The 26,958-nt window shown below is 45.5% G+C and overlaps 1 protein-coding gene across 18 annotated transcripts in view; it reads left to right on the forward strand.

Moving 5' to 3' along the window:
- Nucleotides 1-2,245: 2,245 nt before the first annotated feature.
- CAMK2B (calcium/calmodulin dependent protein kinase II beta) overlaps nucleotides 2,246-26,958 on the forward strand; it is a 210,428-nt gene continuing 185,715 nt past the window's right edge. For 9 of the 18 annotated variants that reach the window (XM_087706263.1, XM_087706256.1, XM_087706265.1 and 6 more), the window contains exon 1: nucleotides 2,247-2,365. In XM_087706263.1, coding sequence (XP_087562389.1) covers nucleotides 2,301-2,365 — 65 coding nt within the window. In that variant the 5' untranslated portion in view covers nucleotides 2,247-2,300. Of the gene's footprint in view, nucleotides 2,366-26,958 lie in introns of all 18 variants that reach the window. The other 9 variants (XM_087706275.1, XM_087706268.1, XM_087706269.1 and 6 more) reach the window with 4 other exon arrangements.

Raw genomic sequence — 26,958 nt, forward strand, 5'->3', positions numbered from 1 at the left:
AAAAATCTTCCTCAAAACAACTTCCTTCAAATCAAGATAACCCTATTTTGTGGCAGGTCTCAAGAGGTGATGAACGGGATGATCATAGTGAGGATGGTCAAAGTTACAATTCTATAGGTGGCACACAGGTGAGAATCCTGCCATTGTTCTTCAGCATCATCCTAGAGGAGCTTCTCTGCAAATCAGCCTCCCACAGCTAGGCTGTATTTACACCCTTGCACTAAGCTACCCCTACTTGAACCTAGGTATGACCCAGTGGTGGGTTTCAAAATTTTTTGGAACCTACTCTGTGGGTGTGGCCTCCTTTGTGGGAGTGGCTTGCCGGCCATGTGACCTGGTGGGAGTGGCTTGCCGGCCATGTGTTTTCTTTCTCTCTCTCTTTCTCCTTCCTTTTGTCTCTCTGTCCCTTTTTTCTTTTTTTCTTTCATCTCTCTCTCACTCTTTTTCTTTCTTTTTTCTTTCTTCCTTTCTTTCTCTTTCTCTCTCTCTCTGTGTCTGTCTGTCTGTCTCTGTCCCTATCCCTGTCTCTCTCTCTCTGTCTGTCTGTCTGGCTCTGTGGCAGTGGTGGGTTTCAAAAAATTTTGGGACCTCTTCTGTAGGTGTGACCTGCTTTCCGGGTCCACTGGTGGAACCTCTTCTAACCTGTTCGGTAGATTTGACGAACCGGTTCTACCGAATAGGTGCGAACTGGTAGGAACCCACCTCTGGTATGACCCAACCCATCTAGTTAATCAACAGTTCCCTTCCCGTATGTATCCCCAGAGAAACCAGGATTGGTAAAATAAAGAAGGCAAGAATCAATGGATGGAAACGAATCAAGAAGATACAGAATATTATCAAACTTGGAATTAATTTTACCAGTGATTGGAAAAAAGGGGGTGGAGATTAAAAATGTAATCTGTACTGTTAAGCAAATTAAATACCCAGACAACATGATGTTTATTAAGCACTAATAAATGTAAACAATATAAAATTAATAAAATTTGTTTTTTTTTTTTTAAAAAGAGGGGCATAACCTGGAATTGAGGAGAAACTTCCTAACAGCTAGGACAATCAAGGAGTGCAACAGCTGGCCTTCAGATGTTGTGGGTACCCCATCATTGGAGGCTTTTAAGAACAGACTGGAGAGCTACTTGTCTGAAATGATATAGGGTCTCCTGCTTAAGCAGGGGGCTGGATTAGAAGACCTCCAAGGTTCCTTCCAGTTGTTTTTGTATTCTATTCCAAAGCTCTTTTATCTATCATGCAAACTAAAGAGGTGGAACGAATCAGGGCAACAGAGGACCACATTGGCCAAGCAATCTTGCCTCGATTTTCTTGCAAGTAAGCCCCACCCTAGTCGAAGTCCGACTTCAAAGTTTGCATCTCGGACTTCTTTCTGAGGTGCTGACCAAGCACCTGAAGCCTCCCGAGCTGCAAAATGCTGGAGTCAGCATCAGGAAGCGGCTGTCATTGGGGGGGGGGGGGGGGAGAAGGTGGCAGGGCTGGATTTGAGGGGGACTTGCAGTGGCAGAAAGGGAGCAGCTAACTGGACTCAAGCGCCCATCGGTGGATGAGGGAAGCGGCTCTGGGGCAGAAGAGGCAGGAGAACAGTCTCTTTGGCAGGGAAAAGGTTCTAGATAACAGTGTCATTTTCTCCAAGGCCGGCCTGCTTAGGGATTCTTGGAGCTGCACGTGAGAGAGAAAGTTGTAAGGCGGGCTCGAGTTCACCTGGGGAAGGGGGGGGGCGTGGAAGTCACCGGGAAGAGTTTGGGGCTCCATCACACATCTGGATAAGGCTTTCGCCATCCCCTCCTCCGGGTAGCAGAACGCGCGCTGCAATTCAGCCAACGCGGAGGGGAGGGACGGGTCCATCACCCACCCCAGTCCAGAGGAGGGGGGCTTGCAGCAGCCGGAGGCAGCTAAGGGCGCAGGTGGGACTCCCAGCCACGCACAGGCGGCAGCCGCTCCGGGCAGTGAAGTGGGCGAAGCGACACCGTCGAAGTTGAGACGCGCCCACCCGCAAGACAGGCGAAGCGGGGGGGGGGGCTGGTTCGTGGAGACCGGTCGCCCCTCCCTCCCTCCCTCCCCCCCCCGGCAGCTCTCGCGGGCTCTGCCCAGTGTCGGGATCGCTGCTCGCTCGCTCGCTCTGCAGGGGCCGCGCTCCGCCGCCCGCAGCCAGGAGCGGCTCTTCCGCGGACCCCGTTGCTCGGCGCTTGCCTCGCCCCTTCCTCCTCTTCCCCGCCCCTCCTCCCCCTCCCCCCCGCTGCCAGCCGGAGCGGAGCCCGGGCGGCTCATTGCGGAGTGAAGCTGCAGCCGCGATGGCCACCACCGTGACCTGCACCCGCTTCACCGACGAGTATCAGCTTTACGAGGAAATTGGCAAGTAAGGAGCCGAGGCCGCGGGGTCCGCCGGGCGCCAGAGGCGAGAGGCTCCGCCCGGGCAAGTCGGAGTCTCCTTTCCGAGCTCGACGCAAAGCCTCCCCGAGACCGGGCAGGCGGAGACGGGGTGGCGGTGGGAAGGATAGGCGAGCCTTGGGCGCTGCAGCTGAGGAGGGGCGCCGGCAGACCCCGCCAGCCTGCCCGCAGAGCGACCGTCCAGGCCCCGGCCAGGTGGCGGCGGCGCGGGGGGGGGGGTCCTACCCGGCGCTGCGCAGCCATGACGCACGTTGCAGAGCCGCGGCCGGCGGACCCGCGAGGCGGCGAGAGGGGGAGCCGCGCAGCCCCTTGCCGCTCCCTTCGCGAGAGCCGCGCCGCCTCCTGCGGCTTCTCCTGCGCCCTCCGTCGGAGCTGGCGCCGGGGAGAGCGCCGGAGCCGCAGCTCCCTTGCTGCAGTGGCGGCCGCCTTGCCCCCCGAGTGGCTCCCAGGCGGGCAGAGCGAGCACGTGGCGGCGCCGGGGCTGGAGCGGGATGCCCGAGCCGGGAGGGGGGCTGAGAGCCCCTGCGCTCCGGCCCCTCGGCCATGTGTTGCCGAGGGCGGCGGTTCCCGCTGCCGCTGCTTGTTGCGCGCCAGAGCGGGGGAAGCCCTACTGCTCCCGCTTCTGGGTTCCCTCGGCCAAGCGGGGCTGGTTGCCACTGGGGCGATGAGGAGGAGGGGGAGCTCCTGGGGAGGGGCTGCCTTGGGGGGCGAGGGGGGGAAAGCGCCTCGGAGAGAGGGAGGGGGCGAGGGAGGAGGAGGAAGGGGTTAATCTGTTGCCTTTGGAGCCAGCCTGGCAGGGGAGGGGCTGGGCTCGGGGAGCGCCCGGGAGCCGGGCGTATTGCGTAACGCTGGGGAGGGGTCGGGGAGTCCGCCGCTCGCCCATTGGCGGGGCCGCCTTTGCTGCCTTCCGGAGGGACCGGGGAAGCCCCCCTCCTGGGCTTCGGGAGAGAGATTCTGCGGATTTCTCCGCAACGGGTTGGGAGGGGGGGGACTTGCCCATTTCGATCCCCCCCCTTCCCCGCCCTGACTTCAAGAGCTGCAGTTGGGCTGTTCATGAACGGCGGGCGCTCTGCACCTGCTCAGAGGCACTTCGGGCCCCTCCGGGGTAGAGCCGCGTGGCTCCGGAAAGCTAAACCGACTCCAGCCAGAATACTGTCCCGATCTCTGCCTTGCTCGCTTGGAGTCGAGCCAAACCAGGGTCGGGAGGGTCCCGGTGTTCGTCGCCCAGGCGCTGAGAGCGGTTTCCCCCGACACGTGGCCGAGGACAGTCCGACCCCTTTAATTGGGGCAGCCGCAGCCGGGTCCCGAAGCAGCTGCTCTCCTTCCTGCTTCCCACCCTTGCTCCTTCTGGTGGTTCCTCCGCCGCGGCTGATCACAGCCACCCTGCACGTTGAGCGGGGAGAGAGTGACGGATAACCATCACTTCCCCCTTTCTGCGTGTCTCCTCTCGCACCCCCCTCTCTCCTCTACCTTAAGGGCAGCCAAGGCTGGAAGTCCCGCTTGTGGACCTCTTTCCAAGTCAGCTTCTTATGGTCTGTTCCTTTGCACTAAATAGACATTTTTGCAATTCCCAGAGCCACAAGCAAAATCTTACTAGAGCTTTGTGGCAAAAGATCTGCATCACCTCCTATCCAGCCTATTGGAGAGATTTGGGCTTTAAAGCTAGGGGAGAAAAGCTGCTTTCAGGTTTCCTCCTTCATATCAGCCATCCGTTTAGGGAAACACCCCCCCCCCCTCGTTCTTCTCTCCCTTTGGTGGCTGCCTCCACTTCTCCCCCAGAAATGTGAATTTTCCTGGGGTGGCAAAGTCAGGTTTGTGGCTACCTAAGGCATAAAGTAATTTCAGAGATTCCTGGGGTGATTTGGGATGGCTGACCTCTTTGCTGTGCTGAATGAGTGTGTGTGTGTGTTAGTTTGTCTGTGTAAATGTATATTATATAATATACTGTGACAGTCTTAAAAAACAGCTGCTGGTATAAAAGCCATGGAAACAGGCTAAGCAGTGCTTTTTTGCGGTGAATAATGGCATGGGAAAAGCAGAACAGCGGTGGCTCAACTTGATATATTGTTAATTGTTTATTTAGTTTTTAAGGGACACCAGAAGCATTGAAGTCGTCATCCCCCCCCTCCCAACTTGTTTCTTTGGCTTCCCCATTAAGACTTTTAAAGAGGGAAGAAGTAAAAAAAATGATTTAGCATGTGTAAAATGCTTCTCATCTGTTTCACCCCTTCCCCATTTAGATTCTGACAGCATTCAGATGGCTGTTGTGTCTGTGGAAGGCCAGCACTAACGTTTGTTGGCTTAGGAGGTGGTTGCAAATTGTGGGTTGTGGTCATAAATAACAAGTTTTTAAAAGCTGGCAGGCTGTTTTTCCAAGATCAGCCTCTGTCCGGCACACATGCTTTTCAGCAAAATGTAAGAGGAAGAATTACGACCCTGGATGCAACCCAAATGTGTCTTTTCATATCTCCTTTATAATGCAGCTTCTCTTCTCTTTTTCCTTCTGATGCTTATCTGCATTCATCAGGTATTTTTTTTTTAACCTGATGTAAAAGATTCCGAGAACCAAATTTAAAGGAGAGGAGAGATAAGATGCACTTCACCAAATACGATCTTTGCTCACTGGAAATTCCCCCCCCCTCCCCGGCCAGAATTAATTTGTGGCTTTGTACAATAGAAAAACCCCATAGAACTACGGTTACGTATGTGTATTCCTGTCTTATTAAGAGGTGTAATGTTCTTCCTTTATATAGTTGGGTAATATACTGTTATGTACATGCTAAGAGCTAGTCCTTTCGGTATTAATTCTGTGTTGGGATTTCAGCACTGGCAACACAAGGGTTAGATTTATATCATGATTAAGCTCTCTGTTTTGCACTTGGGCATGAGTTCCTTGATGGAAGAGGTATGATGTGGCAGGTAAAGTTAAACCTGAACTGGGGAATCCCAGGTTGAATTCCACCAACAGCCAATTTTGAGAATAAAGGAAAGATCCTCTTGTAAGCTGTTAAAAAAGCTTCTGGGGGGAAAGGGTGGGCAATAGACCTTCCCAAATAGTTCCCAAAAGAATTGGGGAGAAAAAGTGGATGGAACCAAATGGAAGAACAACGTATAATTAACTTAAAATTAGTGACAATTAACAGGGCTGCTCCCCATACATTGAATTATTTTCTCTTTCCCCCTTCAAAATGATAATTCAGTGTGTCAGCTCTTGAAGAGACTTCTGATTAAGGGCCATGTACAGCCCTGAGTTAACATACGTCTAATGGTGATGCTACCATTTCCATGATTGGCTTCATTTCAGGGTCCATGGGCTTATCTTCTGCTGGTCAGGAGGCGAATGCTGCCTCCCTAATCTTCCCCAGCTAATAGCCAGCCAGAGCTATCCAGATTACAGGTTAGTCAGTCAGAGCAAACTCTTAAGAAGAGATGCGAAACATCTCGGATCACTGGGTCCACTTTTTCCACCTTGTACCTTCTAAAGGTCTTGGATTTCACCTGGCCTGTCATTGTCCCCAAAGTGCTTTTTCAAAAGGCAACTGGACTTTTTTCCTTGAAGACTTTTCACTTCTCATCCGTGAACTGAAGAAGCTTCTAGGATGAGAAGCGAAACATCTTCAAGGAAAAACCAAGCAAGTCCCAGTTGCCTTTTGAAAAAGCATTTTTGGGACAACCATGACCTGGATGAAGTGAGTGAGTGAGTGAGTGAGTGAGTGAGTGAGTGAGTGAGTAAGTAAGTAAGTAAGTAGCAATTGCAATAGCTATTGCTAAGTAAGTAAGTAAGTAAGTAAGTAAGTAAGTAGCAATGGCAATAGCAATTGCAATAGCTATTGCTAAGTAAGTAAGTAAGTAAGTAAGTAAGTAAGTAAGTAAGTAAGTAAGTAAGTAAGTAAGTAAATCTTTATTATGGTCAAAGACCAGCAATACACATTAGTTTTTGCAATATGTTAAAAAGTACTGACATTAAGATATAATTAAAAAGTATTGATGTTAAAATTGGAAAATAACATACATGTTCTCAGATTGTTCGGGTCACTCCCTGGTTTACCTGGGTGCAACGCTGTTAAGTATAGGAGTAAATACAATGGTCCAAAGATTGTTAGAGGTATGTCCAGATAATTGGTACCAGGTGACAACTGTACTTCTGTAGCCAATTTTTTTCTTATGGACATAGCAGCCGCACAGAACTTTGCCACTGCACACGTGGTAACCGGGTTAGTGTCCTGGAGGAGAAAGCCTAGATAGAAATGGTCTGCCCTCCCTGGCAATCTCTCTAATAAGGGGAGAATATGTGCAGACCTACAAGCTCTGTATAGCTCGCAGTGTAATAGAACATGTGAATTATCTTCCACTTCTCCTTTACCACATATACAAACCCGTTCTGCAATAGGTGTTCTCTTACACCTGCCCTGGAGGAGTGCTGAAGGAAGAATGTTAAATCTGGCTCTGAAGAAAGCTATTCTTTGTTTTGGGAAGATCAGATCATTTAGATATCTTGCCGATTCCCACACACTCTGTTTGATTCTGTCCCTACTGTGGAGAGGCAACCTATTTAGTTCTTCTTGGAACTCCATGTCCTTCATTCTGTTAATTACTACTTGCTTTGCTTGATCAAAGCCTAGGGACATTAAGAATAATGGTGAGAGCCCATAAGAGCCCATCTTATGACCAATTGCCTGTTTCCAGGGGGAGGGGACCTGGATGATGGAAAATCTCCATAGACACTTGCCTGTCATTCTTAGCCAGGTTGGCTGAGGGAATGATAGGCTTTGGAGTCCAATTCTTCTGAAGAATCTCAAAAAGATTGGATCAGGAGATACATTGATGTAGTGGTAGACTAGAGCCCCCTTTATGAAATATGTAGCACAATATTCTCGTTAGAACATGGAATCTTTTCTCCTTTGTCCTAAAATCAACCTTATTCTCCTTGATTATTTTGCTACAGCTATCTTGGTTTCTTAGCTAGATCTTCTTTTGTCGTTGAGTGATGGTAATCTTCAATTCTGGTCAGTCAGCAATTACTAAATGCAACACCTCAGGTGGATTTTTCCAGAAGCCTTTCACTCCCAAAGATGATCCTTTTTGTAACCCAAAAGAAAGTTGTTTTTTTTGTAGCTTCTCAACAATGGGCAGTGATGCCTTTACATAATGTTAGGACTTGGATTTAATGGGTTTATGAGATTCTCATGTGCATCAGAGAAAGAGAGGCTGTTACGTTGATGTGATAAAATGAGATCTCTAGCGATCATCTTCTCCATCCGTCCTCTGACTGTTGCTGCTGGATGGGATTGTCCGTGGCACGACAAAACCGCGCTCCACTAAAGCGCGCCCGATTAAACCGCGTCGCTGACATCATCAGCAGGACGACAACAGCGACCGCGGAGAAAAAAGGGCGCTTTAAATAGCGCTTTGAAAGCAAGCCGATTCACGTTAAGGTAAGGGTTAGGTTTAGGGTTAGGTTTAGGGTTAGGTTAAGGGTTAGGGTTAGGGTTAGGTTAAGCGTTAGGGTTAGGTTTAGGGTTAGGTTAAGGGTTAGCGTTAGGTTTAGCGTTAGGTTAAGGGTTAGGTTTAGGGTTAGGTTTAGGATTAGGTTAAGGGTTAGGTTTAGGATTAGGTTTAGGGGGGTTAGGTTTAGGTTTAGGGATTAATTTTAGCTTTAGCGTTCGCAGTGTGCTTTTTGTGTCGCACTGTGATGACGTCAGTTACGCGGTTTCATCGAGCGCGCTTTAGTCGAACGCGATTTTGTGGTGGAACCGGGATTGTCCTGTCTTCTCTAAATCATGGGTCCCAACCCTGATCCCTGGACCAGCACTGGGCCACGCAAACAAGCGAAGCCCCATCCGCGGGATGTAGGCAGCATACGAAACCACGCCCCCCTTTGGTCTGCGGGAAAAACTTCTCTCCATGAAACCGGTCCCTGCTGTCCAAAGGTTGGGGGCCGCTGATCTAAGTGGCTGTTTGTTCTTGAGCCCAGCTGGGATTTGAGATTTGACAGCAGGGCTGTTCTTGAGACATTTTGTTCCGGGAGGTGAAGATGTTGTTCTTGCTGTCACAATTCCTGGGGCTGATCCTGCCATAAGACAGAGTGACGTGGTGGGCCCAGGAATCAATTGTGTGGAGTACAGGAAGCTGATAATGTTCTCTGTGTTACACTGTAGTTACAGGTTGTCCTCAAACTGCAACTGTTCATTTATCGAACGTTTGAAGTTACAGCGGCACTGAAGAAAGAGACTTAGGACTGTTCCTCTCACTTAGGATGGTTGCAGTGTCTTCATGGTTGTGTGATCAAAATTTGGACACCTGGCCACAGATATGTATTTGTGAGGAAATTGCAGCGTCCTGGGCTCATGTGATCGCCATTCGTGATCTTCCCAGCCAGCTTCCGACAAAGTCAGTGGAGGTAGTCAGGAGTAGCTCAATGACCAGTGGTTTACTTAACAACTTCAGTGATTCACTTAACCATCATGCCAAAAATGTCAGGCCTTAACCAGCACCTTGCTTAGCAACAGAAATTCCCGTCCCAATTGTGATAGTAAGTCAAGGACTACCTAGAGGAGTGTTTCTCAACCTTGGCGACTTGAAGATGTCCGGACTTCAACTCCCAGAATTCCCCAGCCAGCGAATGCTGGCTGGGGAATTCTGGGAGTTGAAGTCCGGACATCTTCAAGTCGCCAAGGTTGAGAAACACTGACCTATAGAGGGTTACCCCTGAGCTAAGTTGCTTCCCAACAGTGCAGTGAATGACAGCAGTGCCCTCTCTGTTCCAGCTGTTCCCCCTGGAGGGCCATCTAAGTAAGCAAAAAGTTTTGCAGGCTTCTGTTCCCAGTTATTGTGCTAGAGTCAATACTTGGACCATGGAGCAACCTAAGTTAAAAGGTTTGGATGTAATGTATAAACTTCCGTAACTCAGTGATTATTGATAAAAGTCCTGCCTAGGCTGCCAAACTTTAGCTGGATTTTCCTGTTGTCCCCCGCCTGTGCCAGCTCTGTCCCCCATCAAATCCAAGCGGAGTTGGTACTTATGTAAGAGAGCCTCAGGAACCCCAGGGCTAAAACTGGTAAGTTAGACCCCGTGTTTCTCAAATCTTGGCCACCTTTAAAAAGTGTGGCCTTCAACTGCCAGAATTCTGGGAGTTGAAGTCGGCACGTCTTAAACGTTATTGACATTGAGAAACATTTGAGTTAGTCCAAAAGATAGCAGAAGAAAGCTGTGGCAGAGCCTTTCTATATGACTGTTAAAATCTATGTGGAGGTAACCATGAAGTCACCAGGAGTTGAATTTGATTTGAGAAAGTCTTTACAGTTTTCTTGGTATCCACAGAGAAGAAAGTAAGAGGTAGAATTTAGAATCTTGGTTGCTATGAATTTACTAGATGAGGAAGGATAGCTCAGAGAAATTGCTTTTACTGTTTTTCTATAGTTTATATCACACAGTTTATTAGCATTCCATACTATAACTGAAGAATATCTTTTTTTGGAAATGATAGGTTCCCTTTCCCTTATGCTTTCTTTTTTTTTTAAAGGCATGCTTACAAGCAAACATAATTGAATGCACCTCCAAATCATTTTGTCTAGAAAAGTGTATATTGCATATAGTATATTGTAAAGATACTTCTGCTGGATGTTTTGCCCCATGTAAGGGTGAGATAATGCATTCGTTGCATCCTTGAAGAATATAATTTGAAGACTCATTTATCTCTGTCTATGCCATCATACTGCAAGCTAAAACTGGCTTATTTTCAAATACATGGAGAACATCTCCAACCTCCATGTATAGACAAGATGGAACGCATTAGATTTGTCTCTCTCAAGAGTTGAGGAATATATTGAAATACAGGCTGTCTGTAGTGTGAAGAATGAGACGTGCCCACAGCTGGCAAGAGAACTGAGTGAGACCTACAAGCCATAAATGTGGGTCTCTTTAAAAAAGCCACAAAAGTAATCAAAGAATAATTATACTTCTATCTAACCTGATTTCAATTTTTTTAAAAATATTCCTCATGAATGAAACTTTTTATTTTGTTTGCTGTTTAACTGAGTTGGGCCGGGCTCAACATTCCATGAGAGCTCTCTCTCAACTTTGGAAGACAGTTGAAAAGGCTTGTTTTATAAAGCCACTCCCCTCATTCTTGGGTAGTTTGAAGAATCAGAGTTGGAATTTGGAGGAGACTCACATGGATGGAGTCAGCTTTTTAGAGGTTTTAATCCTGGGTTAGCAAGAGCTCAGTGGGACAAGCTTTGAGTACTAAAACGTCAGTCAAGGCTGGCAGTTTTGCAATTTCTAGATTGCGTTTGGAGCTATTCCCCCTATAGAGTTCACTTTAATGGTATATGTAATATGTACATTAGGGCAATGAAGGCCAATCGTATCAGATTGGAGGGGGATGATAAAACAGGAGATGACAAGAGATGCTCTTGTTACTTTTCATTCATTGACATAGGATATAAATAATGTTAATTGCACAAGCAGGATCCAGTTTTGTTGATGGTGCGCAATTGGTTGACAGCAACACTATACAGGTAGCCCTCAACTTAACAACAATTTGTTTAGTGACTGTTTAGAAGATTCAACAACACTGAAAAAAAAGTGATTTATGTCTGTTTTTCATACTTATGATCATTGCAGTATCCTCATTGTCACGTGAGCAAAATTTGGACACTTGGCAACTGACTCATATTTACGACGGTTGCAGTGTCCCGTTGACCCCTTTGTGACCTTGTGAACAAGTCAACGGGGAATCCAGATTCATTTAACAGCCATGTTACTAACTTAACAACTGCAGTGATTCACTTAACAACTATGGCAAGAAAAGTTGGCACATGGGGCAAAATCCACTTAACAAATGTCTTGCTTAGCAATGGAAATTTTGCACTCAATTGTGGTCATAAGTCAAGGATTACCTGTGTTCACTTGCAATGTATTTCAAGTCGAGAAGAATGACTTTTTGATGGTTTGGGTTTCAGTAATGTTTGTTGCCCAGGCCACAGTGACTTTACACATAACACGAAATCCTAAACTAGAGCTTGTGTATCACAGTGTCTGGGTTCACAAATCTAAACCACATTATGGCTTAGCCACAATGGCTTGTTCACTTTGGCAAAGTTTATTTTTACTTCATTATATAGTTTTGGTGGATCTCCCAGGGGTTAGGCTTAGCTACTGTTGCCATTGAAACACAGGAAGGGTCTTCACGTATCCAGTATAGTGTTGCTGTCAACCAATTGACAAGAGCCGAGGTGGCGCAGTGGTTAGGGTGCAGTACCGCAGGCCACTTCAGCTGACTGTTATCTGCAGTTCAGCGGTTCTAATCTCACCGGCTCAAGGTTGACTCAGCCTTCCATCCTTCCGAGGTGGGTGAAATGAGGACCCAGACTGTGGGGGCAATATGCTGACTCTGTAAACCGCTTAGAGAGGGCTGAAAGCCCTATGAAGCGGTATATAAGTCTAACTGCTATTGCTATTGCTATCCACGCTTAACCTAACGAGACTACTCACTTAACTCGGGAGTTCTAATTGCACCCTGAACCATAATAAATTAGTTAAGTAAGAAATGACATGTTCTATTGAAACAGGATTGGCAGTTGGTGGTTGAACATTTCTTGGTCCGCCATGTGTCTTGCTGTGAAGTACATGTGCACTGGGCGATGCCTTTGATGTGTAAAAGCCACCTTATGCCACGTATATTAAGGCAGCTCTTGCTTTTAAGGCACGTGCCTAGGACTATATATATATATAAATCTAATACAAAATATGTCGCTGTTGGTGGATGCTGTCAATCATCTTTTGCAGCCCGACAACATGGTAACCATCTGTGTCCTGTACATTCTGCCTGATTTATGTAGGGTGTCATTTCAGTCTTCTCTCCCCCCCCCCGCTCCCCACACAATTCTTTGGGCTCATCTAATTAACAAGGAAGCTGAATGAAGTATGAAAGGCTGGGAAAACAGGACAGATCGTGTGTTATCTTGCAGAATGTGGTTATTTCCCCCTATTCTGGTAGAGGTGTGAGTGGAAAGCTTTGCTGGAATCTGTTTGCTTCAAGGGCCATTCAAATTAGTTCATGCTTGGATGTAATGCAGTGAAGAAATTTACTGACAACCTGATGAAGGGCCCAGGCAGCCAGTGGTCATGTATTTCTTGAGAAATAACTGCCCTGGGAGTTGGTCAGAACTGAGCAAGAAATTGAAGGAAGAAAAAAAAAAGGCAAAATCAGAGGTTCACAGGAAACAAGGAATATGAAGTATGGAGAGAGAATCTACAACAGTGTTTCTCAACCTTAGCAACTTGAAGATGTCTGGACTTCAACTCCCAGAATTCCCCAGCCAGCGAATGTCCGGACATCTTCAAGTTGCCAAGGTTGAGAAACACTGTTCTAGAATTTGAGACTGGAGAAAGAAAAAGAAATAAGACAGGAGGGAGGAAAATGCTAGTTTCTATCTTAATGTATGAACAGATGGAAATTGACGCTAAAGGAAATCGTCTTCTTTAACCGTGTAATGCATTTAGTTGTTTTTTTTAAAGCAAATACTGAAATTAAAAATGCTCATTAGGAAATGAAGAAATGGACTTGAGTAAAGATGCTTAGGATTGCTATACATAACTTTTCAGAGATACGGAGATTCACTGTGTGGCCTGTTATAGATGACATCTAAGTTCTAGGCTTTAAGGAGAGGCCATCTCTTTGGAATAGATCATTGAGCAGTAGAGTTTCTGGCATTTCAGAATCTAGGGACAGATGGTCCTCGATTTACGACAACAATTGAGCTCAACATTTCTGTTGCTAAGCGAGATAATTGTTAAATGGGTTTTTTGCTCCATTTTACAACCTTTCTTGCCATAGTTAAGTGAATCACTGCTGTGGGTAAGCTAGTAACAGGTTTAAGTGAATCTTTGCTTGTCAGAAGGTCATAAAAAGTGATTGCATGGTTCCGGGACACTGCAATCATCATGAATATAAGTCATTTGGTAAACATCTGAATTTTGATCACCGGACCATGGGGGCTCCTGCAACTCTCATAAGTGTGAAAAACTCATACAACATTATTTTACAGTGAAATGAACTGTGTTAAGTCAAGGACTACCTGTAATGTAGATCATCTCTACCATAAGAACCTAGAAAAGGATGGAGGGGAGATAGTAAGTTGGAGGGGGGGGCGGAAGAAAGAGGTGTATGGAGAGCGGAAGAGGTATATTGGGTTTCTGTTTGAGTTTGAGGTTTATTTTAGTTATATTTCTGGGGGTATTGTTGACAAGAGGAACTGCTGTGATTATTGTTTAATGTTGTATGGCCCCGGTTATGCACAGTATACATGTGACTGTATGAAAATGAAAAATGGAAAATAAAAACATTTTAACAAGAAAAAAAAATTCCCCCAAAAAATAATATGAAAAAAAAAGAATAGAAAGAATAGCAATACAATAGCAGCAATAGCAGTTAGACTTATATACCGCTTCATAGGGCTTTCAGCCCTCTCTAAGCGGTTTACAGAGTCAGCATATTGCCCCCAACAACAATCTGGGTCCTCATTTTACCCACCTCGGAAGGATGGAAGGCTGAGTCAACCTTGAGCCCGTGAGATTTGAACAGCCGAACTGCAGAACTGCAGTCAGCTGAAGTAGCCTGCAGTGCTGCATTTAACCACTGCGCCACCTTGGCTCTAGAACCTAGAAAAGCTTCTGCCAAAATGGGAAATTAGCGGGATTTACATATATTCTAAGCTACGGGTTTGTAATTGGAGGAACCACATCCCAGTAGTTGAGCCGAGGTGACGCAGTGGTTAGAGTGCAGCACTGCAGGCTACTTCAGCTGACTGTAAATTGCACTTCAGCGGTTCAAATCTCACCAGCTCAGGGTTGACTCAGCCTTCCATCCTTCCGAGGTTGGTGAAATGAGGACCCAGATTGTTGGGGGCGATATGCTGACTCTGTAAACCGCTTAGATAGGGCTGAAAGCCCTATGAAGCGGTATATAAGTATGGCTGCTATTGCTATTGCTATAGTATACATCATGGGCCATGAAGAGATGATGAATGTTCTCCTTTTAGTACGCTTTTAAAGGAGCCATCCTCTTTGGCTCTTCCCTTGGAATTTAGCCCACTTTGCATAGCGGTGCGTATCTGTTCTCCTTTCTATGAAGTCGTATGTTGCTTGGAGCACAGTTCATTGAAGATTTTGTTCTAAGAGAAATGGAGGTCTCTCTGGTATAGGATGCTTTTAAGGAGTGGGACAATGGGAATAACATGGATCTCTCTCTCTATACGTGCACACCCATTTTGCCATCTCTGTATTTTATTAATGGTTTGGGATGTGCTTCCAAAGAATAAAAAGAATGGAGATACATTCCACAAGTCACTCAAGTAAGAATAGCAACTGAAATGTGAGCTGGGGCAGTTTTGCTTGCTCTGGCAAGGCTGGATTTTATCATTACAGGTAGTCCTCGACTTACGACCACAATTGAGCTCAAAATTTATATTGTTTAGTGAGACATTTGTTAAGCGAGTTTTGGCCCATTTTGCGACTTTTCTTGCCATAGTTCTTATGTGAGTTGATGAATTAGTAACCCGGTTGTTAAGTAAATCTGGCTTCTCTGTTGACTTTGCTTGTCAAAAGATTGCAAAAGGCCTTGGGATGCAGCAACTGTCATAAGTATGAGCCAGTTGCCAAGCATCTGAATTCGGATCACCTGATCATGGGGATGCTTCAGAGGTGGGAACTGAAAAATGGTCATATGTCACTTTTTTCAGTCCCGTTGTAACTTTGAACGGTCACTAAATGAATTGTTGTAAGTCAAGGATTACCTCTATTACCATAATGTTGTTTTTGCCTTCCCCCCCTCCTCCTCTTAAAGTCATCCTCTGTGCAATGTAAGCCTCCTCCTTGAAAGTCACTGGGGTCCTGTGAGAATTGGTAGCAGGGCTGGGCTCCTGCCAGTTCTAACCTCTTCTACAGAAGAGGTTCCACAAATCTACAGTGCCGTTTAGAACCGGTTCCAGCTCCCTCCTCCCGCCCGTCCACACATCATCAAGATGAAGAGAGAGAGGAGAAATTCTGGGAGTTGAAGTCCACAAATCTTACAGCTGTCATGTTTGAACACCCCTGGGGTTTTTTTCTAAAGGGTTAGGGGTGCAAGGGTCTTGTAACTTGACAGCTTTAAGACTTGGACACTTCAATGCCAGAGTTCCTGAGCCAACATGACTGGAGAAGGAATTCTGGGAGTTGAAGTCCACAAGTCTTAAAGCTGTTAAGTTTGAACACCCCTGGGTTTTTTTTCTAATGGGTTAGGGGTACAAGGGTCTTGTAACTTGACAGCTTTAAGACTTGCGTGCTTCAAATGCCAGAGTTTCTGAGCCAACATTTTGGTTGCTAAGCAAGATGGTTTAGGTTTAGGTTTATTGGTCTTATATGCCGCCCTTCTCCCAAAGGACCCAGGGCGGCGTACAGCATAAAAACACATATTACAAAAGTTAAAAGAAAAGCATTGTTAAGAGCGTTGTTAAGTGAGTTTCACCACATTTTACAAGTTGGCCACGCCCACCCAGTCACATGGCTGACAAGCCACTCCCACTCCAGTTACATAGCCAGCAAGCCATTCCCACCCGGTCACATGGCCAGCAAGCCACTCCCACAAAGCAGGCCACACCTACAGAAGAGGTTTTAAAATTCTTTTGAAACCTGCCACTGATTGGTAGGTGGGTGGTTTCAACTTCCCAAGCTTGAGCCGAGACAGAGTGACAGTTCCAAAGTCATCAGCTTCCAAGGGAGAATTAAGACCCAAATCATCATGCTTTCAGTCCAGCACCTTAATCGCAACCCCACACTGGCTTCCAACCGACTTTACTTCTAAAAATACAGAATAGCTCAGTGCAAACTCAATGCCAAGTAAAACAAACCCCAAGACCCTTAACCTGGCAGGCTGGGTGCTCCTGTGGTTATGGACAATCATGTCACATTTGTTGTTAGTCATGACTACGGATAATGGTTAGGTCTATATAGAAACACCTCTGTTTAATAGCAAGGTCTTAATATCTTTGGGAAACTGTAGAAAAACAACAACGATTGTGAAGTTTGAGAGCCAGATATTGCCTTACAGAATCTCTGAGTTAGTTTATGAGATAGGTATTTGGGAAACTGCAAAAGGATTTGCCTGGTGTCAAGACAGAGGCAACACTATTCACTGCCCAAATTGTGGTGGTGGGGATATCAAAGAGCATTATGGTTTAACTGAAAAGCTAAGCCACATTGAGATCCTAATCTTCAGCCTGTGGTTTAGATTTATTGGATTTATATGCCGCCCTTCTCCCAAAGACTCAGGGCGGCGTACAACATAAAAGAAAACACATATTTCAAAAATTAAAAGGGACATTAAATAAAGTATCCAAAAAAACCCCAATTGATATTTACAATAAAATTTCAAAAACTGAATTAAAATTAACAACCAAATGAATCCTATATTTTATTCTATACAGGCCAGGCTTGCTTGCTGGAAAAGCCAACTTTTTAGGGCGCGTCGGAAGGACCGGAGGTCGGGGATTATACGAAGCTCCAGGGCAGCTCATTCCAGAGGGAAGGGGCTCCCACAGAGAAGGCTCTCCCCCTGGGGGTTGCTAGCCGACACTGTCTGGCCGACGGCACCCTGAGGAGGCCAACTCTGTGGGATCGCACTGGACGGTGGGAGGCTACCGGTGGCAGTAGGTGGTCTCGCAGGTATCCTGGGTTTAACTAGTTTAACTGCTGCATTGCCCTGATTTTGTAGTCACAATCTTCTTAATGGGGCGTGGTGACCGAGTGGTTAAGATGCTGTGCTTGTCAACTGAAAGGTCGGCAGTTGGAGACCCAGTTGGTCATTGACTTAGAACAGTTTGCTTAGTGACTGTTTGAAGTTACAAAGGCACTGAAAAAAAGTGACTTATGACTTATTTTTCACCCTTACACCATTGCAACATCCATTGTCACATGATCAAAATTCAGATACCGGGCAACGGATTCATATTTATGATGGTTGCAATTTTCCGGGGTCGTGGGATCAACTTTTGCTACCTTCTGACAAGCAAAGTCAGTGAGGAAGCCCGGTTCACTTAACACAGTGTTTCTCAACTTTGGCCACTTGAAGATGTCCGGACTTCAACTCCCAGAATTCCCCAGCCAGGGAATGCTGGCTGGGGAATTCTGGGAGTTGAAGTCCGGACATCTTCAAGTGGCCAAGGTTGAGAAACAGTGACTTAACAACTGCATTTCTGACTTAACTGCAGACATTCACTTAACAGCTGTGGCAACGAAGCAGATTAAAATGGAGCAAAACTCACATAGCAATAGCACTTAGACTTCTATAACCCTCCATAGTGCTTTACAGTCATCTCCTAGCAATTTACAGAGTCAGCATCTTTGCCCCCCAACAATCTGGGTCCTCATTTTACCCACCTCGGAAGGATGAAAGGGCAAGCCAATCTTGAGGCTGGTGAGAATCGAACTGCTGGTAGGGAGTGGTGAGTTAGCATGCAATACTGCATTCTAACCACTTAACCATCATGGATCTTGACTTAACAACTGTCTCGCTTAGTATCAGTAATTTTGGATTCAACCGAGGTCGTAAGTCGAGGACTACCTGTACCAAAGGATGGGGTGAGCACCTCTTTGTGTCTCAGCTCCTGCCACCATTCTTGCCCCAGCTTCAGCGCCAACCGAGTAGTTTGAATGCATGCAAATGCAAGTAAATAAATACAGTAGTTACCATTTTAATGTTAAGGGAATGGCATTTCGGTACCTTGGCATATGCTGGCCATGTAACCACTGAAATGTTTTTGAACAACGCTGGCTCCCTCGGGTAGGAAACTGAGATGAGCAGGGTTCACCGACAAAAGGGCGACGGACAAAAGCGCGCCCGACTAAACCGCGGTGACAAAACCGCGGGTTCTAAAGCGCTCCGACGAATGAGCGCTGAATCGCGCCAACAACAGCGCGGCGACAGAAGCGCACTTTAAACCTAAACCTAACCCTAAACGTAACGCTAACCCTAACCCTAAATGTAACGCTAACCCTAACCCTAACCCTAAACCTAAACCTAACCCTAAACCTAACCCTTACCTTAACTTAAATCGCCCTTCTGTTGACACTCTGTTGTAAATCGCCCTTCTGTCGCCGCGCTGTTGTCGCCACGCTGTTGTCGGCGCGTTGATGACATCGCGGTTTTAGCTATGCGGTTTTGTCGGCGCGCTTTTGTCGTGCACACTTTTGTCGGGTCACGATGGGCAGTGCCCCCTAGAGTCAGACACAACTGGGTAAGGGAAACCTTTATTCTCTTAACAGGCTGAATTTAGGCAAGTTGCTTCAACAGATCTGCTGCATTCACACAACCTACACAATTTTGTGCATCAATTGCTGATGATTCCAATTTGAGGCAATGAGTTAATTTAGGATCGCCCTGAAATGGGTGATAGCGTATAAATGACTGGATCCATGAGTCATTTATAAAGGAAGTCCAGATGTAAAAGGTTTCAGTGTTTTGAGTCTTTGGGCTCATGCTGACCTTGTACACTTCATTAGAAGCCACTGACCTCGCTTTAGTCATCATTTCCTGAGAAAACAAGTTGCACCGCATCATTCAACAGTGAGGGACGTAGGCTAAATTAAATGACAAATAACAAGCATATACGCACCATATATTTATAGAGCTTTCCGTAAATATGGAATACTCTCCTCCCCCTAGAGGTATGCGAAGCCCCCACCTTGCTGCAGTTTGGTAAACACGTGGCAGCTGTTTCATTCCAATATACTTCCACTGGCAGCTGTTTGACTGTGGGCATCTATCGTGGGCTTTATTTTTGCTTTTGGGGCATCTATCGTGGGCTTTATTTTTGCTTTTGTTTCGTGGTTCGTTGTTGCTTTTATATTTATTACTATGTTTTTCTTTTGGATTGGATTTCTATGCTGCCCAGGATCCTTTGGGATTGGGGTGGGTTTATCAGTATTGTTAATAAGCAAATCAGTGGTGGGTTTCAAATTTTTTTTGAACCTACTCTGTGGGTGTGGCCTCCTTTGTGGGAGTGGCTTGCCGGCCATGTGACCTGGTGGGAGTGGCTTGCCGGCCATGTGTTTTCTTTCTTTCTTTCTTTCTTTCTTTCTTTCTTTCTCTCTCTCTCTCTCTCTCTCTCTCTCTCTCTCTCTCTCTCTCTCTCTCTCTCTCTCTCTCTCTCTCTCCTTCCTTTTGTCTCACTGTCCCTTTTTCCTTTTTTTCTTTCATCTCTCTCACACTTTTTCTTTCTTTTTTCTTTATTTCTTTATTTCTTTCTTCCTTTCTTTCTCTTTCTCTGTGTGAGTCTGTGTGTGTGTGTGTGTGTGTGTGTGTGTGTCAGTGGTGGGTTTCAAAAAATTTTGGAACCTCTTCTGTAGGTGTGACCTGCTTTCCAGGTCCACTGGTGGAACTTCTTCTAACTGGTTCGGTAGATTTGACGAACCGGTTCTACTGAACTGGTGTGAACTGGTAGGAACCCACCTCTGAGGCAAACTAAGGGGTAAAACCATCCTTTACAAAAGAAAGTGGCTTCCCCCCCCACAAATACTTCTAAATAAACAACAGGGAGCTGGAAAAAAAAAGAACTGCTCCTGTAGTGCTTTTGAATGTTGGTTCTGCTGTCAACTTAAGGCCCTGTCTTAGCTCTCTCTATCCCAGCTTTGATGTTGCAGGAATAATGCAGTAGACAGGGCTGTTATAAGGATTACAGCGAGATTGTGCATCGGGCAAAATGCTGTACAGTAAACACTCCAAAATGCTACGTAAGGGTTCTTGTTGTTAAAGAAATCTCTGGCTGAATTACAATTCCTAGCAGCTCAGCTAGCTTGACCAATCAGAAGAGAAGTCAGAAGCTCAGCAACATCTCAGGTTGCATCGCTGAACAGCATCTCAGGATGCTCACAGGTCTCCCGCTGAATGCATCCTCCCACCCAACACCCTCTTTGCCCAAATGAGATTTCATACTTAGAAGCCCAGCTCAGAATAACAAGAGCTGGAAGGGAACTTGGAGGTCTTCCAGTCCAGCCCCCTGCTCAGGGCAGGAAACCTTCTACCATTTCAGACAAATGGTTGCCCTCTCTCTTCTTAAAAAGCTTCCAGTGTTGGAGCGTTCACAACTTCTGGAGGCAATTTCTGATCCACTGGAGGCAATTTCTGATCCACTGATTGATTGTTCTCACTGATACGAAATTCCTCCTTACCTTTCGTTTTGTTTCTCTTATCCTGCCTTTAGGTGCTTTGGAGAATAGCCAGATTTTTCTAGGACAGGAGTGATGGCTGGGCTTTCGATCAAGTGCCCATCTTCTCTTGATGTGGGTTGTGTCAGCTCCATGACAGATGGCTTTCTCTACAAGTAGTCCTTGACCTATGGCCACAATTGCAACCAGAGTGTGTTGCTAAGCAAAGTGACGGTTAAATAAGTTGTGCTCAATTTTATGCCTTTTTTTCCCCATGGTTATTTAGCATCCTAAGATCACAGGATCAACATCTGTAACCCTCCCAGCTGGTTGCCAACAAGCAAAGTCAATGGGGGGGGGACGCCGGATTCGTTTAACGACTGCATGATTTGCTTATCAACAGTGGCGAAGAAGGTCGTAAAATGGTGCAAAACTCACTTAAGCAATGGAAATTTGGGGCTCAATTGTGGTTGTAAGTTAAGGACTACCTGCATATCTGGAATAAAACAAGTTCTGGTTCATCTTAGGGCCCATGGTTTGGTTTCTTCCTACGACACCTTTCCTATAAGAGAGAGTCACATTTTCCTGGCCAATCCTGAACCAGAGCAGGTTGCCTCTCTGCTCTCTGATTAGATTCCAGTCATCAAGGAGAACTAAGAAGACATTTCCTGGCAGTTAGAACCATTAATCAGTAGAACAACTTGCCTCCAGAAGTTGTTAATGCTCCAACACTGGAAGTTTTTTAAGAAGAGTCCATTTGTCTGAACTGTCAGAAGGTTTCCTGCCTGAACAGGGGGTTGGACTAGAAGACCTCCAAATGCTACCGGTTCGGGCCGGTTTGTCTGAACTGGTGGGAAAAGAAGTTCAGCTGTGCTGTGCTATGGGGGGAACTTTTTTTAAACTGTTTTTTTGGCATTTGGGGTCCATTTTTGCTCCCAGGAGGCTTTCCTGAGACTTGCTAGGCCAAAAATGGGGTGGGTGGGTGGGTTGCTGCAAAAGAAAGAGAGAAAGAGAGAGAGGGGTGGAGGGAAAAAGGAGAGGGACGGAGGACCATAAACTTGGCACTAGATGCAGCTTCAGAGGATACCTTGAAAGAGCATAGCAATACAGGGCTGGAAGGGACCTTGAGGTCATCTAGTCCAACCTCATGCCCCGGCCTGACATTGTTAAAGTCGGTTTCTGTCTTTTGACCCCCCCAGTCACATGACTACATAGCCACGCCCACCCAGGCACATGACCCCCACCAAACGATGCCCACAGAACCGGTAGGAATTTTTTTTAGATTTCACCACTGCTCCAGGTGTTATTCTATTCTATAACCAGGGAAATGAGATGAACAAACGAGGATGCTTTAAGTCTTTCCCCCTTGCCTTAGATTAGATTTTTAAGGGTTGTTTAAGTGTGGTTGTGTGGAGGTGAGCAGCTACTTCCCACTGCAATGGACTCTGCGCTCCAAGCATTCCATTTAAGAATCCACTGCAGCAGGGCCCCAACGGTGCTTTTTCAATAGGCAACTGGACTTCCTTGTTTTTCTTTGAAATAGTTTCGTTTCTCATCCAAGACCCAGAACTGAAGAAGCTTCTTGGACGAGAAGTGAAAAGTCTTCAAAGAAAAACAAGAAAGCCCAGTTGCTTCTTGAAAAAGCACCTTTGGGACCACCACGACCTAGATGACTTGAGAATCTCCATAGACAGATTGCAGTAATGGCTAAACTGAGATACTTGATTTCAGGCTGTTCATTCCTTGTTACAAAGAAAATTATGTGTGTTTTAAATTATCCTCTTTTATCTGAAAATGAGGATTTGTCTGAATAGAAATACGTTCCAAACACAAAAGTTAACTTTTCAAGCTAATATCTTAGCCTAGACTCTAGAACAAGGATGTCCAAACTTGGCAAACTTTAAGGCTTGTGGACTCCGACTCCCAGAATTCCCCAGCCAGGCATTCTGGGAATTGAAATCTGCAAGTCTTAAATTGCCAAGGTTGGGCACCTCCGATCTAGAATGTCCAAGAAATAGCACCCAGGAACCACAACACACCAGGACACTGGTAGTACTGTGAATTTTCCAATTCCAAGCCAATCCCTTTTGTTAAAACATGTTAGTCGGTTAAAGTGCTACTGGAATTAGGACTTTTTTTAACCACCATAAAACTAGCATTCCCTCTTAGGAGGGGGAAAAAATCATAGGGAATAAAGCCCAGAATTTACTCTGAGATTGGAGATCTATCCATGACGGGACTTGTAAAGTATTTAAGGGTTAACTACAATTACTCATTTTCAATAGTAATCATGTGTAAGTAGCATTCAAGTAAGAGTTTTGCAGTATTTTTTGATCTTTTTTAATTTTTAATTTTCCGTTTTCATAACATACAATCACATGTATACTATACATAGCCAGTATCCTATAGGATTAAATAGTAATTACAACAGTTCCTCTTGTCATCAACGCCCCCCCAAAATAAAAACGCATTATTAACTCTTCTGCTCTCCATACACCTCTTTCTTCTCCCTCTCTCCTACTTCCTATCTTCCCTCCATCATCCTTTTCTACTCTACTTCCCCTTCCTTTCTCCTTCTCCTCTCTCTACATTCCACTCCTCCTTATCCTCCTCATCTTCCCCCCTTACCCTCTCTCCTATCCCTCTCTTCCCATCTTTCTTCTCCCTTTTATTTCCCACTCTTCCTCTCCTTGGTGTATTTCCGCTTCCATATCAATATACTTAACATATCCTAGTTTTAAAGAAAAAATAAGAGAAAACAGTATACATGTGGAGTCAAATTACATTAAAATCTAACACCTCTCGTCAAACCTGATATATATCCCTCCCTCCCATCCTCCTCCCTAACCCCCCCCAACCTCCCCTCCCCCGACTTCCCAGAACGCATACACGGTATAAATCTTTAACAAAAACAGTCTAAAATATATTGGAAAAAAGAATAAAAAAATGATAACATCTTTACATTGAACTTAGCTCCTCCTTGCTAAGCTAACTTTAAACAATTTATATCATTCCTGATCTTATTCATAAGTTTTGCAGTATTTTAAATGTACTACAATACAGCTGAAAGTTTTGATGGACCAGAATTGCCTTCGGCAGAGTCTTCGCTGTTTTCTTCATTGCAGCAAAGCTGTTCCTGGAAAGTATTCAGACCATCCATTAGACTCTTCAGAGTACTCTGAATATGTGTGGGATGTTTGGCAGAATACATTAGTCTTATAAAAATTAACTTTGGAGTTTAATATTCAGCAGTAATTTAGATTTGACAGGTTGCGTTTGATGGGCTTCGGATATTGTATTAATCCAGTTACTGTGATTTGTGAAGAAGGTAAAGCAAGATAGTTGAGCACACTGTGCGAATCAAACGGGTGGTAACCGGAATGCAGCACTGGGACTGCTCCGAAGGAGTTTGCTGATAGGCTTCAAATGCAACTGCTTGGTAAAGCATAACCAGCCTGCAGAACAGGGAAACATTCTGTACTTAAATAGCAATAGCAGTTAGATTTATACATCATTTCACAGTGCTTTACGGCCTCCCTAAGTGGTTTACCGAGTCAGCATATTGCCCCCAACAGTGGGCCCTCATTTACTGACCTTGGAAAGATGGAGGGCTGAATCAACCTTGAGCTGGTGAGACTCGAACTGCTGGCAGCAGTCAGTCAGCAGAAGTAGCCTGCAGTACTGTAATTCTAACCGCCGTGCCACCACAACTCTTATTTAACTCTTAAATTAACTGGGAATCATCCTAGCCAAATCATGGTAGGTTACAAACCTTGATATTTGTTTACAGTGGAATACAGATGTTCTGTGTGGCCTTCTGGACATATAGTTAGAGGCGTGGAGCAGTGTGTCCATTCTCCCAACTGTAATCTGCACAGGGAAGTCCTTGATTTATAACTATTCCTTTCGTTACCATTCAAAGTTGCAATGTCACTGATGAAAGAGGGAGATGGCTGGTCCTCACTTACAACCTTCACTGCATCCCCATAGTCACATGATCAAGATTTCAGTGCCTGGCATGTATTTACGACAAGTTCAGCATCCTGGTATCCTTTGATCTTTGTGCCTTTCCCGGCCAAAGTCAATGGTGGAAACTGGATTTGCTTAACAACTACAGTTCATTTAACAACTGCAGTGATTAGCTTGATCAAAAAAAGAATCATTCCTGGATCACTTAACAATCACCTAGCTTAGCAACAGAAATTAATTTGTACCAAGTTACAAAAACTTAAGTTGTTGAGGAGGGTTGTAGAATTTTCCGATATGGTTTCTGGATTTGACTCCCTCTGAAGGGGTCTCTTCAACTTCGGTCTATTTGTGTGACTTGAGCGGGAATATCAAATCTGCCCAGATTGATAGGTGTCACCAGTTTTTAACATGTTTCCACAGATCCATTTCCCTAGATCTGATCAGCCCAAGAATGCCAAAATGGTTGGACGATTGGAAGTGCTCTTTATAAATGCAGAGAGTGGGATCCTGTCCTTAGTTCCCAGTTCCTTGGAAGGCAACCTGTACATTTTTCACTTGTGGTTCACTATTGGGTGAAAATGTTGCCATGAAGCTGGCAGCATTCACCTGCTGATTTCAGAAGGATGTGCTGAGCCTGAAAATGGTCACCTTGTACTGATGACTAGATTGAAGCACAGGCTCAGAAAAGCAGAAATATGGGAAACATGATTTTCTTCCCTTATTTTTCTGCTTTGTCGAAAATAATGGAAACTGGGGAAGGAAAGAAAAGAGGATCTGTTACATGAAGTATTTTCCTCGTGCCCTTTCTCTAAAAATCTAAATTTCCTTTGCCTCTGGCTGAGAATGCCAGGAAAATAGGTATGTATAAAAAGGAGAAGACAGATATGCATTTTCCCTCAAGCTGAATAAAAACACAACTGCATTTTGTATCAGAACTTGATTACATCTTACTGCACAGGTAGTCCTTGGCTTGTGACCACAATTGAGCCCAAAGTTACTGTTGCTGCATGAGAAAGTTAAGTGAATTTTGTCGCATTTTATGACCTACCTTTCCACAGTTGTTAAGTTAGTAACATGATTGTTAAGTGAAAATGGCTTCCCCATTGACTTTGCTTGCCAGAAAGTTGCAAACGGGGATCATATGACCTCAGGACATTGCAACCATCATAAATATGAGTCAGTTGCCAAGCATCTGAATTTTGACCACGGGGATGCTGCAACGGTTAGGTTATTCTACATGGGGCTGCCCTTGAAGAGTGTTTGAAGACTTCAGTTAGTCCAGAACGCAGCGGCGCGAGCGATTGTGGGTGCACCCAGGTACACCCACGTTACACCTATCCTCCGCGAGCTGCACTGGCTACCCATTCGTCTCCGAATCCGCTTCAAGGTGCTGGTCGCTACCTATAAAGCCCTACATGGCATCGGACCTGGGTACCTGAGAGACCGTCTCCTGCCGATTACCTCCCATAGACCGATCAGATCTCACAGGTTAGGTCTCCTCCGGATTCCATCCGCCAGCCAATGTTGGCTGGCGACCCCCCCGTGGGAGAGCCTTCTCTGTTGCAGCTCCAGCTCTCTGGAATGATCTCCCTGTCGATATCCGGACCCTTATGACCCTCCCGGCTTTCCGCAAAGCCACCAAGTCCTGGCTGCTCCAGCAGGCCGGGGGGCTGTGAAACATCCAGCCCCGCGGAAATTGTGAATGTTGCGGTTTTGTTTTTAAAGTGTTGTCTTTGTCTAGTCTTCCCCCTTCCCTTGTCTATTGTGAGCCGCCCGGAGTCCTTCAGGTGTGGGCGGCATACAAGACAAATAAATACAAATACAAATATCCCCCCCCCTTGTTCTGTTGTAACTTCGGTCACCAAATGAACTACCTGTATACAATTGCTTAACAATTATTGTTTACATTTGGGGTGGGGTTGAAGAATGAAAGCAGGCCCCTTTTCCCCACCTAGAAATATGATGTCGTGGGCAGGGATGAAATCAGATTGGAATGCCATCAAACCTTTAAAAAATTGAGATAAAGTAGCAGATCCCACAGCTTCCAAAACAAGCCTGGCTGGGCTGGAGAATATGGAGAACTTTGTAAATAAGAAGAAAGTTTGGTTCTTTCATTGGCCTTGCACAGTCTTCCTTCATAAAGTGTCCTGCCGAACACTTGCTGGGAATTTTGGAACTTTGGGTAGCAGCCAAAGAAGGAAACCAGCTTAGCACTTCCAGTTTTTTTTTTGCAACTATTTGATTTCACAGTTATCCTTGCAAAGCATTCTGCAGTCGGGTGCTAAGCTGAGGGATGGTCGTGGCATGTTGAAGAAGAGCCGAGGTGGCGCAATGGTTAAATGCAGCACTGCAGGCTACTTCAGCTGACTGCAGTTCTGCAGTTCTGCAGTTTGGCTGTTCAAATCTCA

This window comes from Thamnophis sirtalis, unplaced genomic scaffold (genome assembly GCF_051295495.1).
Source record: "Thamnophis sirtalis isolate CommonGarterSnake01/CBP01778 unplaced genomic scaffold, rThaSir2_p1.2 scaffold_2, whole genome shotgun sequence".
Lineage (NCBI taxonomy): Eukaryota > Metazoa > Chordata > Lepidosauria > Squamata > Natricidae > Thamnophis > Thamnophis sirtalis.